The sequence below is a fragment of the Poecilia latipinna genome, unplaced genomic scaffold, assembly GCF_001443285.1.
Source record: "Poecilia latipinna isolate Pla-1442-1.1 unplaced genomic scaffold, P_latipinna-1.0 Scaffold430, whole genome shotgun sequence".
Classification (NCBI taxonomy): domain Eukaryota; kingdom Metazoa; phylum Chordata; class Actinopteri; order Cyprinodontiformes; family Poeciliidae; genus Poecilia; species Poecilia latipinna.
The window spans coordinates 311,539-323,927 of NW_015113046.1; the positions used below are offsets into that span (position 1 = coordinate 311,539).

Sequence of the window (12,389 nt, forward strand, 5' to 3'; positions counted from 1 at the left end):
AAATTCTCTTCATTTAAACTACGTCGAAATAGTTTTGCTTTTTACTCCACTTTACTTTTACATCAAAAAGTTTCTCTAAGCAGAAATGGTTTACATGCTCTGTTCTCAGTACTTGTTTCACCCAGGAGAATAATTTATGGCGCACCACCTCCAAACTCAATTTCCTGTTTAGATATTACTTAGTTTGTAGAAAACTGGCTAATGTAACCATGGCGATGATTAAACAGTACACCGGTGAGGCACACAACCCTACCTCAGTTTCCCAGGTGAATAATTATAAACTTTTGTGTAGTGTAATCGATTGCCCAACTCAAGCGTGACAATTAATTGTTTTAGAAAATAGAAATGTTTTAAGATGATCAAGGTTTATACTAAAGAAGAGAAGATATTCGCTGGTTATAATCGTTTAGCAGATCCTCATTTCAAAAATTCAGATACCTCTAAAACAACAGAAGCAAATAGAAGCAAATAGATCCAAAACTGGTATGGAAACGAATATTACGCCGTCACAAAACGAACTTAAAAACAATGTTTGTAGGGATGGAAGCAAATACACTGCTGTGTTCAGCGGTTAAATGCATTTTCCTCCAGTGCATCATCTCCAGGTCTGCTGTGTGGCTTGGACCCGTCGCACAGTGACTCAGGCTGCTCTCCATTTGAAAAATTAAACAGTAGAGAGGGAGGTGGGTGGAGGTGGCGGCGGTGGGAGAGGCTGGAGTTGGCGGCGGCTAGGGAGTTGGCAGAGTTAAATGAGGGCCTCGGGATGAAGAGGGAAAAAAAAATTATAAAATAAAATAAAACATGCTGAGCTCAGCACAGCCTTTACAATCTCAATCACAGAGGAGGGAGCCGGAGAGCTGATGTAATGGCTGAAGTCGTGCTGCCACCGCCTTGGCAGAGGGTGGGGAGCTCGTCAGCACGGCCGCACTAATTCACCCCGCCACACACACCACCAATCACAAGATCCCCCCCACCCCATGCCGGATCAAGGGTACATCATGCCATCAGCGGGGCGGGGGGAGGGAGGGTAAGAGTTATGGTCAAGTGTAAGAGCAGGCACTCATAAGGTATAGGATGGGAGATTTAGTGACTTCTTTTCAGACTGAAGAGTGACAGAATGAGAGAAAGATTACCCCCCCTACCCCTCCAATGCCCCCCTCTCTTTTTGCACATTACAAAATGTATTGAGATTCTACAGAAAACGTACTTGTTACACCTTCCTTGAAAACTGAACACACTCCTCTCTCTTACGATCAGTCTTGGGGGCAATCAAGTAAAAATACAGTTATGGATTTCCAGAAAAAGAAAGGCGGCTGGTGTCAAGAAATTTTCTGGATGTCAGCATGTGGCGGTTGAAGAGAAATATTTTAGTTTTTTACAACCATGCCATGAGGCCATGCCATGCCTCTGGTCACTTTTATGCAACATTTGTGCAAAACTGGTCCACGAAACGGAAATGTATTCTCAAACGATACTTTAAAGCGGACATTTCATGCTTTTAAATACTTTCTTTTCATATTTAAATCATCTATTTAAAGTAGAACTGCAATGTTTTGGTCTGAATCCCTGGTTATTGTAGCTCCACAGACCACTTGTTTACCTGTTCTGAGGCATTTTAGAGCAACTCGTTACAGCAATTCTTTTTTAATTGTGATTGAGACATGACATGCCCCGCCCCCCTCCTTTACCCCTCGTTCGGCCATTTTTGTAGTTTGATTGCAGCGATACTATTATCTTCCACAGATGTCAACAACGGAAGACTTGTCCATCGTATCTTACATGTCGGAGCCAGAGTCTGACCCCGAGCAGGACAATGAAGACTACGAACACGACGAACCAGGCATTCAAATGAGTGTATTGCCATGGTGTTATTACCGTATTTATACCCTTTCTTTCTCTACCAACTATCTACAGTATGGAGCGTAGTTTAACTACAGTGTCCATGCATGTCAAATACCTTTTCAAGTAGTAATACTACCACAATATGAAAGAAGTAAACAAAGGCTCAACATAATTGAGGAGGTAGCTAACGGGAGCGTCAAGAACGTCACTGAAAGCATTTTAAATTTAAGGGCTAAAAAAGTGAATTTTACATATGTCCCCTTTGAAGTGCACTAGTTAATTAAAAAAACACTGACAGAAATTTCCTTTGTCAGAACAAATCAGAATACCCTAAGAAATTACACCTGAATGTAAGAATGTTTAGGTTTAAGACATCAGAAATGTGTAAACGCTTATAAGACATTCACAGTTGTTGTCTACAGGTCAGCTGGGTTTTCTTTGCTGAAGTGTCTTCAGGGAAAGCAGTTAATGTGTGTGTCCAAACTGAATTGTTCTCCAAGCTAAAGCTGGACACACAATAATAACTTATGTTCCGCAACATCGAATCCAAACTGGTGAAAAAGTGCAGTGATTTCTTCTAAGTCGTCACTGCCACCTGGTGTCCGAATACTGCCATTGCGTGTCCAGGATGAAAACGGATTTAAAACAACATCCGCAGTTAAGGAAATGTATGTTAGTTTTGGACATATTTACTTACATAAAAGGTATGGAGACATAATTCAGTTTCACGTTTTTATTTTGTACATTACTAAAACTGTAGTTGAATTCAAGGATATTTCACAGAAATTGTTAATTTTTTTTTAAAAAGCCCATTGTGACATAAAAAGACATATTTTTGAATACTGTAGCAGCATGTAGCATATATATATATATATATATATATATATATATATATATATATATATATATATATATATATATATATATATATATATAACATATTTTAGATTTTATTTACCTTGTGAGATAATACAACAAAAAGAAGTGAATCATTTTGAAATGGAGTAGGAAGCTATAAGATTTAAATTAATTAATTAATAATCTTTTTAATAACTATAAATCTAAAAATAATAATGTGCATTTCTATTCAGAAGATGCAAGTCCGTTGAGATATGTCGCCACTGCTTCTTCTTGACTAATAGAGACTGATTTTCGCAAAAAAGTCAAGATCAGTCAGATTTGATGAATTGGGATCTTGAAAAGACCATTCTTAAATGGTTTGATGATGATGATAATAATAATAATAATAATAATAATAATAATAATAAATTTTCCGAGAAAATTAATTATACTGGGGGCGTTTGGCCGATGACTGGTTTGAAATCGGCATTCTTCTGCTCTCCCCTGTCATCACATCCAGGAAGAACAATCGAGTATCACAGCGGCACATCCTGCGCAGGAACTCGGACATTATCAGAGCAGAGATGGTAGGTTTGAATGAAGCTGAATGCCGCTTTATCACTTTAATAATATGCGATATGTACATTAACAATAAAACGTCCAATTAGTTATTGTTGTGTTGCTATTTTTGATCAGGGGTTCATTTAGTCAGTCTATGCTAAGCGTTAGCCTGCTAAGTTGTGTCTGCACTGTGAGTAAGCAAAACAGCTTCAGTAGCTGTTAGCATTATAAGTTGACTCAGAGGGAACGTGAAGCAACTTTTCTTTAAAGTCCACTGTGGAATACTCGAGAACACATCTCCTTAAACCACATAATAAAAACTGAGAAGCTTATTTGTGCGGTTAAGTCGTCGGCAGCAGCGTACCACAGAGGTGCTAGCTGAAGTTAGCCGCACCAGATTGAGTTAGCATAAATGCCCTGAGCGGAGGGAGAACCGTGGCTTTACTTTCGCTTTGTCTCAGGTCACTTTCTTTTTATTAAAATAACATGATATATTTGTGTTGCATTCTTATATGTAAAGAAATTCGCTTGGAGAAATCTTTAGATAAATTTAATGTGTATATTTTAATCCAATTGACGCTACAACTATAGTGTAGACTAATAAATGGTTCAAGCTCGCATTGGTTACTGAGTTGTCATCGTTTAACGTGGGTTTATCAATTATTTAGCCGCTATTCGGTCATTTAAAACCCCTGACTAAAACAGCCCAGGCTTTAGACGGGCACAGAACCGGGTGTTACGTTTTACCTAGAAGGTTTTTTTTTTTTAAATTATTATTACTGAACACATATTTTCATAAAGAACTTCGTGATTATGGAAGATAATTACGTGCGTCTGGTTCTGTTGTGTTTTTCCAGCTATCAAAATGTATAATTTGTTCTACATTCCTTTTGAATTCTTGCTTGTTTTCTCTCTAGTTCCGCAACCAGTACGACAACGATGTAACAGTATGGAGCCCTCAGGTGAGTCTCTTCCCCCCAGGCTCCAGTTGCACCGAGTTCAAGGCCGTTTTCTGAGCCGCTTCTGTGTCCGCAGGGTCGCATCCATCAGATCGAATATGCCATGGAAGCGGTGAAGCAAGGCTCAGCAACTGTGGGACTGAAATCCAGAACACACGCTGTCCTCGTTGCACTGAAGGTACGATCACACAGCCCTACAGCCCTCTGGGGTGGGAAGGGAAATGTGACTGTGTTAGGATTTTACCGATTTTAACATCAGAGTAGGTGGTTCTGGTTGGCGTGCATACATATCTGACCTGCTAACAACAGATCAGAGCTGATTACAACCTCTGGTTCATTTACCAATCAATACTGTTTTCAATTCAAATTCGAAAATGCTTTTGTGTTCCCAAAGGGAATTTGAATGTTGCTGTAACTCATATTAATTCAGGATTCTGAATAATAGTAAACATAACTACAAAACTTTGTGTATGACTGATACCCATGAAATAATACTTAGTTTTGTGTGAAATAACATATTTTGTCATGATTCTACCGAACGTCTTCATGCCTTTTCAGAGAGAATAATGTGCTTGTGTCAGATTACTGACAGAGCTCATTAATTTTAATCATTCCTTTTGTTATCTATGATCTTAGCATCTCATTTTGTTTTGGGAAAACGACACCTTCCAAGCAAGATGTTTGTGTAAAATGTCAAAACACTCAGATTTGGTATCATCAAATTTTGTTTTAATTCTGAACAGAGAGCCCAGTCTGAACTGGCTGCCCACCAGAAGAAGATCCTGCATGTTGACAACCACATTGGCATCTCCATCGCCGGACTGACTGCTGACGCCAGGCTGCTCTGGTAGGACATGAAGGACGTCCAACACCTGGAACAAGCTGGATGTTGGACATTTCAGAGACGTCAATAAAAACTCTTGACATATTTTCTTTCTGTCAATATTATGGCATTTAGTAAATAAAAATAATTCTGGTGATTCTGACAAGAGAAGTTTGGTCTGATTGAACTTCAGATTATCCAGCCACTCAGCTCCTTCAGACTAGCCAGCAGCAATTAGCAAACACCTGGTGGAACTGAGCATCTACTGAGCTCGTTATAGGAGCAACTGCTCAGTGAAACACTGGTTAAAAAAAAAAAAAAAAAATTTTAAAGGCTTCATAGAGGAATGATGTTGAGATGACTTCCTGGAGGCGGAGTTTCAGAAAGAGTAAGAGTTTCTTAAAGAAACAGAGGCCCAATTTCAAATTTCTTCTGTCATATTTGGTATATTTACAAAATTTTTATAACAATTGAAGCTAACAGAGTGCTGTAAAATGCCACTATATATGCTTGGAATATACAGACTACTTCCCCTTTAAATAGATGGATTTTCTCTCACCTCCATCTGGCAGACATCAAACAGGAATATGTCTCTTAACCAGATTAAACCTGCTTGTATGTTTTGACTAATCGGACCTTTAACCTTCTCTCTTGCAGTAACTTTATGCGTCAGGAGTGTTTGGACTCGAGGTTCGTCTTTGACCGACCCCTTCCAATTTCTCGTCTCGTTTCACTCATCGGCAGCAGTATCCTTTCCGTTATCAAAGTTCTCATTTGAAAAATATTTTGAACTTTAGGATCAGTGTTGGGACTAAAACCAAATCAATACTAGACCGCTGAAAATGACGTGGTGCCCAATACATGAATAGCACACAAGCTTCTATCCATTGGAATGAGGAAAGTAGAACTGGTTCTACTGGACTAAACATGATCATTTAAGTTTATACAGTTATCATTAACTGCATAAACAAAATGGACAAAAAAATATTGGTATTGACCCAAATTGGAGGGCAGACTTTATAAAGATCTGTGATTGGTCAAAAAGCTTCCTCCTGACAGTTTGCTTCCCTTCGTCTGCTTGTTTATCACAAAGCAAGTTACAGAAAAAATGACGACTCATTTCCAGGAAAAGCAGCGAATAAAGAAAACAAGCAAATTCAACGCTTAGCTAAATGTATTTTTAGCCCTAGTTTGAAAAAGTGGGATCCTGAACTGAACCCATAGAAACCCAGATTCCCACACAGCGCTACGGGAGGAGGCCCTATGGAGTTGGACTCCTCATCGCCGGCTTTGATGTAAGTTTTTGCTGTTTGGATTTAGAGTTCCAGCGTTAACTTGAAGCACGATAAGTGGAGCGCTGAGATCTTTCTGTCTGCCAGGACATGGGGCCTCACATCTTCCAGACCTGCCCATCGGCAAACTACTTTGACTGCAAAGCCATGTCGATCGGAGCGCGCTCCCAGTCTGCACGCACCTACCTGGAGAGGTGCATGGACAAGTTCCAGGACTGTAAGATTCTGATTTTATTCAAAACTCATTGAGAAGCGTTTCGTGACGTCATTCAGTAGTGAACCTTGATGTTGGCAGGTGCTCTGAATGAACTGGTTCAACATGGCCTCCGCGCTCTCAGAGAAACGCTCCCCACCGAGCAGGACCTCACCACCAAGGTACCAGGTTCCCTTTCAGTCGCGCTGGCCAAACCAAACCTTTTACAAAATTGCCAACTGTAAAATACAGTTTAAAAAAAAAAACACAACTCACAAAAAGAGATTTATTTTCCCTGCATAAACCATAAAGAAATATGAAATATTTTAACTAAACAAAGTAGATTTTTTTTGTAGGCAAGGAATGTATAAATCATTGTAGATCTAAAGTTTCAAAAGGGTTTTCCTTATTGGAATAAAGGCAACCACTTTGATTTATTTTGTACGATGAAATATTAGGATCAAGCTAAGAAAACAAAATTACGAGAATAAAGTCAGTATAACAAGAACAAAGTTGTCATTTTTTCGAGAATAAAACCGTAATGTTATGAGTATTCTCGTAATACAACTTTATTGATGGAAAACTATGACTATTCTCAGAAAACCACAACTTTATTCTTGTATTACAGCTTTATTTTCATACAACTTTATTGAGAGCATGGAGATTTTCTGTTGGGGCGATTGGTTCATGACGAATGAATGTGTTGCAGAACGTCTCCATCGGCATCGTGGGTAAGGACATGGAGTTCACCATTTACGACGACGACGACGTGGCTCCGTTCCTGGAGGGGCTGGAGGAGAGGCCGCAGAGAAAGGTACAGCGCTTCGGCTCACATCACGTCGCTTTTCATCTGAACGAATATCCGTGAACTAAAACACAATCTGTATTTCCGTCCAGGTCGCCCAGCCTGCAGAGGAGCTGGCTTCTGGAGAAGCACCCGATGAGCCGATGGAGCACTGAGGGAGCAGAGCCTCCGTAAAACCCCCAGACCAACCGGATGATGCGGCTCTGTAGAGGAGAAGGCTGTCGTGATGTGCCACTCACAAAACTGTTCATTCAAATTAGTCTTTGCCTACATCAACCCATGTAACATTTTTTATTGTATGGGTAAAATCTACCATTATAGTAATAAACATCCCTTTTTTTGAGTTGTGCTTTTGGTCAATTTTTTATTTTTTTTTTTAACGGATTTGAGTCCAAAACGTTTGATCAGAAGTTTAAACGAACGTCAAATATGAGGAAGCAAAAGCATTTATTGTCTTTCAGAATATCTTAATACTTTCTGTCTGAACTTGTGTGCTTTTCCGACAACAACTTTCTAAAACATCCTCATATGTTTTCAGGAAAAAACGTTTTCAGTTTGCATGCTAAAATGTAAAAACATGGAAAACACAAGGAAGTCTGAAAATGTTTTGAAACGGTAACGGCGATCCTTAAGCCCGTCTTCTTTCTGATGTGGGAAACGGGCAGATCGAAGCCAGAACCAAGTTAAAAAAATAAAATACATAAAGTCTCTTGCATGATTACATATCTGCACAGTTCAGTCACAGTTTTTTAGTTTGATTCTCATTGGCCTGGCTATGTAATTTATAAAATATTTTATCACTTTTTATTAAAAAAAAGTTGAGCTTTTCACAATTTTAGATGGTGATGAAGTAATAAATTAGAGCTTATTGTTGACATAACTTTCCAATTCTAAACATTTGCCTTCATATGTGAACAGCTCCTGCCCAGATCAACCTGCTCTGTGTGATACCAAGTTCTTTTATGCCTCGGTCCGGCCCGGCTTCTATGATCAGTCCACTCTAAACAGAACATTTCAAATAAATCAATAAAAGCCCAAATTTAATACACCAGTGATGATTGGCAGACAGTTTTTGTCAGAAATAGTAAAATCCCATAAACAGGTTGCTGGGTTAATGTCGGTGTTACAGTATGAACTTAGCTTATTAAACGGTTCATTTAAATGCTACTTTACGATACCAAACCTTCAGGTCGAACCGTTCCTGACGCTCAGGTTCTGCTCTCTTCCAGTTCAAGTAAAGATAACCATGGCTGGTGTTGTCATGCTAACACCAGCTGCCATGCTACGGCCAATCTGCTGAGAGCACCTAAAGCCCGAGCTAACGTTGCTAAGCCTCCTGGGAGAGTCAGGGTGCGGCTTTCTTGGCCTTCCTTCTCTTGTTCCTCCGTCTCACTGAGCCGCCGGATGTTTCCGTCGCCACAGGTCGGTTGAGCTCGTGGAGTTTCTCCTGCTCCAACATGGACGTCACCTTCAGGGTGAGCTCCAGCTCCTTGAGGCCCCCGGCCAGGTCAGGCTGAGCACTTTCCATTTTGTGCTGATGCTCTGTCTCCTCCTCTTTTACTCTTTCTTCAGTGTCTTCAGACTCTTGACCTTTAACCACCTGGTTGTCCGAAGCCTCTTCTGTTCTGTCTGCTTCAGGTTCTCCTTCTGGGCTGTGCTGACAGCAGCACTGGGTACCGTCCCAACACGGGCGAGGTTCCTCTGGATAGTCTGGGAAATGTTGGAGCAAATACAGTCACTAGCTATGTCTTCATTACAAACTTTTTTGATATTCCACTAATGACAAAAAAAATAATACCGTATTTTCTGCACTATAAGGCGCACCTAAAAAAAACCTTCAATTTCCTCAAAAGCCGACAATGAGCCTTATAATCCGGTGCGCCTTATATATGGACCAATATTGAGCCACGACAAGTCTAGCAACTACGGTAAGCAGCCGCCGACTTCATTTTCGCCCTAGAAGAAGAAGCGTGCGGTGCATGCTGGGATAGTTGTCAGAAAGCTGGTTTGTTAATAAAGTTTGACTGACCTATCTACCTACCAACCTAACAATCAGGTCATCTGCAGGATGTTTCGCTAATGTTGGAAAAAAAACAAAACAAAACACAATTTTGCAACGACAGTGTTTCCATTAAATAAACTCAATTAAAATCACATGTGAAGAAAGTCTGTTCACACAATAAGTGGCAACGTCTGGTTGCGGATCATGTGACTTGAGTGATGCGAAAAAGGTCTTTCCATTAAAGTTTGGTGAAATATACTCATTTTGATACAGCACAAAAACCTTTTATTGGAGAATGTTAATTTTTTTTTACTTGGTATTTCCATTAAGCAAATTTATTTTCATAATTCCAATTTGTGTGGTTTATGTGCTCAAAGGAGACCTAACTACTGTTTCTATCGCAGTTTTGCAAATATTCAAATTTCGATACAACTGAAAAACTAACTCATGTTGGCACGTAAACCTTTTTATTATCAAAAAACATGACTGTTTTTCTTTTTTTTTTTTTGGAGTGTTGCAGGAAATTCATTTTCGCAATTCCAGTTTGCGCAATAAAATAATCAATGGAAATGGGAGATGTAGCTAGTGTTTCTGTTGCAGTTTTGCAAAACACACTAATTTTGATACAGATGAAAAATGACCTCATACTAGCACAAAAACGTTTTCGCAAAAAAAAGACGTGTTTTTTTGAAATTGCCATGTTTCTATTGAATGAATTTATTTTTGTGACTTCAACTATATTGTCAATAGAAACACAGTTATTGAGTTTTCTGAACTTGTTTGGAATTTGGTGAGTTTGCAGTATTCCCTCACCGTCCCAGCCTTCCTGGACCTTCTTCTCCGGCAGGATCCCGTCCACCAGCTGGCCCTCCTGCATCACTCTGGTTATCTCTGACAGCTGCTGCAGCAGGCTCTCCTCCTGGTCGGCAGTGACCCCCGTCACCCTGCAGATGCAGTTGTAGTTTCTAGTTTGTTTTTCCAGTTTAGTGCAACCTCAACTCAAAAAAGTTAAACTAACATTTATTTTAGCAGACGAGTCACCTGTCAGGACTGTGGTGGGCGCTGGAGACGATGTTCTCCATCACCAGCTCCGTCTCCCTGAGCTTCTCCTGCAGCTGGGCCAGCTCGAAGTCAGCTGAGGGACCAAAGAGACGAGACGTTCAGACGGTGTGGAACCGATCGTACAGTCAGCCAACGCCAGTTCGGGAATATTGAGTTCACCTTCACTCCTTCCATAAGTTTTAGGGATGAAAGTATCAGCTAGATTCTGCTCTTCAAGGCTGTCTCCAGCATTTTACAGTCAAAATAACAACCAAAAAAAGATTATTTACACAATAAAAAACATTTGAGACATTGTTCCCAATCTTCACTGGACTGAAATTCCTTTAGGTTCAACATGTGGAGAAATTACAACACACCCAGGAGCTTCATCTGAGATTCAGAACGCTAGATGTTGAAGTTGAGAAACAGATTGAAAAAAGGTGGTTTCCACGGAGGGGTTGCTAGGAGAAAGACCCGTCTTTCTGAAACAAACATGGCGGCCCAGCTTAGGTTTGAATAAATGAACTAGGTCTCTGAATGACAGAAGGGACCAAAGTAGAAATGTTGGCAAAAAAAAAAAAGTACAATTATGTTAAACAATATTTTAGACAAGCAAGGATGTTTTTTCTTTTTATTGTTTATAAAAGTAATAAAAGGGTAAATCATCCATGGAAGTGAATACTTTTTACAGGCAAACGGTATCCAGATATTACAGAATCAACAAACAGGTTTATTAATGAGTTTAAACTCACTGATCTTCCTCTTCATATTCTCAGATCGATGTGGAAGACACCTTCTAGCTGACGGCTTGTTGTTCCCTTTAGATGTGATCTAAAAATACAACATTCCCAATGATTCTCACATCCTGTTGTTCTAGAGTAGAGCTCTAGTGCTCCTTCCTCAGGCCAGTGTCACATAATTGTTTTTATTTATTTATTTTTTACCTTAAATAAAATGTAGAGGATGTAGAGTAAGATCCCAAAGCCGTAAACGGGGATAATCTGACCCGCCAGGTTGGATTTGCCTCCGGTCCCGGTTCCTGTCCCGGCTCCTTTAGCCCTGGACATGGAATCAGAGTTATGGGCCCTGGAGAACCCGGACCCCGCTGCCCTCTGGCTACGGCCCTCTGGAGCCACCTGTCGTTGCATCATGGGAGGGAAATGGCCTGAGCCTGCAGGGATCGGACCAAGTTGGTAAGATGGTTGTCCAACCCAAACAGAACCAATGCAATAAAAACCCAAGTGAACAAATACTGGAACTTTTAACTACTTTAAGCAGGCTTTCAAATGATTTGGAAATCTGTTGTTATTATTATTATTATTATTTTCAATTTATATATATATTTTTTATGACTTTAGTGGCCTTTATTTCACAGTGAGTCAACAGGGAAGAGGGTTGCGAGAAATGGGGAAGACAGACAACGGGACTCGAACCTGTGACGGGCGCGTGGAGGACTGAGGCCTCCAAATATGTGTCGCGCGCTCAATCCCTATCCGTTTATAATGCTAACTTTTCTTTACGCTTCTGAAAAACTGGGTACATTCAATTTCTGACTTGGGTGTTTTGGCGCCACGCGTAGGGAGGAAAATGCAATTACAAGAAGAAGAATGATACAATTGTCTTGGAAATATTTCATGCCACATAACACAATAAACACACCCATCTCATAAGGCTGAAGGTGATAGAATTATGAACCTGCCCGAAACCAAAATACCACCAAATCAAATACAGGGACGGTTTTACGGATAGAAAATAAATGGCGACGCACCTTCTGGCCGCTCGGCAGCATCCTTCCTCCCCCTGGACAGCAGCATCTTGGGAAGCAGCAGCGCGACGCACAGCACGAGGCACGTCGCGAGGGTCACCTTCTGAAACGTTGACATTGACATACCGACAGGTGGGTGGCCGCCTTCCGGCTGTATCGCAGTGTTAAACAAACAGGTTGAAGTCACAAAAATAGAGAAGACATGATGGAGCAGTGGGACTTCCTCTTTGACCACAGGAGCGGAAGTGTGAATGAACGGCAATTAC

General features: G+C 40.4%; 2 protein-coding genes across 2 annotated transcripts; one reads left to right on the forward strand and one right to left on the reverse strand.

Moving 5' to 3' along the window:
- Positions 1-1,779: 1,779 nt before the first annotated feature.
- psma1 (proteasome 20S subunit alpha 1) lies at positions 1,780-7,658 on the forward strand. The gene is made up of 11 exons (XM_015038121.1): positions 1,780-1,854; positions 3,144-3,269; positions 4,161-4,205; positions 4,279-4,380; positions 4,946-5,049; positions 5,683-5,771; positions 6,250-6,320; positions 6,405-6,534; positions 6,613-6,692; positions 7,220-7,324; positions 7,408-7,658. Exons 1-11 carry the CDS (start codon positions 1,780-1,782, stop codon positions 7,468-7,470), a joined length of 990 nt encoding a protein of 329 aa, XP_014893607.1. The 3' UTR covers positions 7,471-7,658.
- An 82-nt stretch (positions 7,659-7,740) lies between these two features.
- On the reverse strand, positions 7,741-12,376 carry ric3b (RIC3 acetylcholine receptor chaperone b). The gene is made up of 6 exons (XM_015038130.1): positions 12,127-12,376; positions 11,303-11,529; positions 11,111-11,189; positions 10,359-10,452; positions 10,131-10,261; positions 7,741-9,025 (listed from the first exon to the last, which is right to left on the reverse strand). Exons 1-6 carry the CDS (start codon positions 12,245-12,247, stop codon positions 8,661-8,663), a joined length of 1,017 nt encoding a protein of 338 aa, XP_014893616.1. The 5' UTR covers positions 12,248-12,376; the 3' UTR covers positions 7,741-8,660.
- Positions 12,377-12,389: the final 13 nt, after the last annotated feature.

Bases quoted from the DNA above. Each gene is read 5' to 3' on its own strand.
- psma1 (XM_015038121.1), top strand. From the start codon at position 1,780: ATGTCGGAGCCAGAGTCTGACCCCGAGCAGGACAATGAAGACTACGAA. The intron at 4,381-4,945 runs GTACGATCACAC...AATTCTGAACAG, and splicing joins CTGTCCTCGTTGCACTGAAG to AGAGCCCAGTCTGAACTGGC. The intron at 6,693-7,219 runs GTACCAGGTTCC...AATGTGTTGCAG, and splicing joins AGCAGGACCTCACCACCAAG to AACGTCTCCATCGGCATCGT.
- ric3b (XM_015038130.1), bottom strand. From the start codon at position 12,247: ATGTCAATGTCAACGTTTCAGAAGGTGACCCTCGCGACGTGCCTCGTG. The intron at 11,190-11,302 runs GTAAAAAATAAA...TTGTATTTTTAG, and splicing joins TCCTCTACATTTTATTTAAG to ATCACATCTAAAGGGAACAA. The intron at 9,026-10,130 runs GTGAGGGAATAC...AACATTTCCCAG, and splicing joins GGTCCAGGAAGGCTGGGACG to ACTATCCAGAGGAACCTCGC.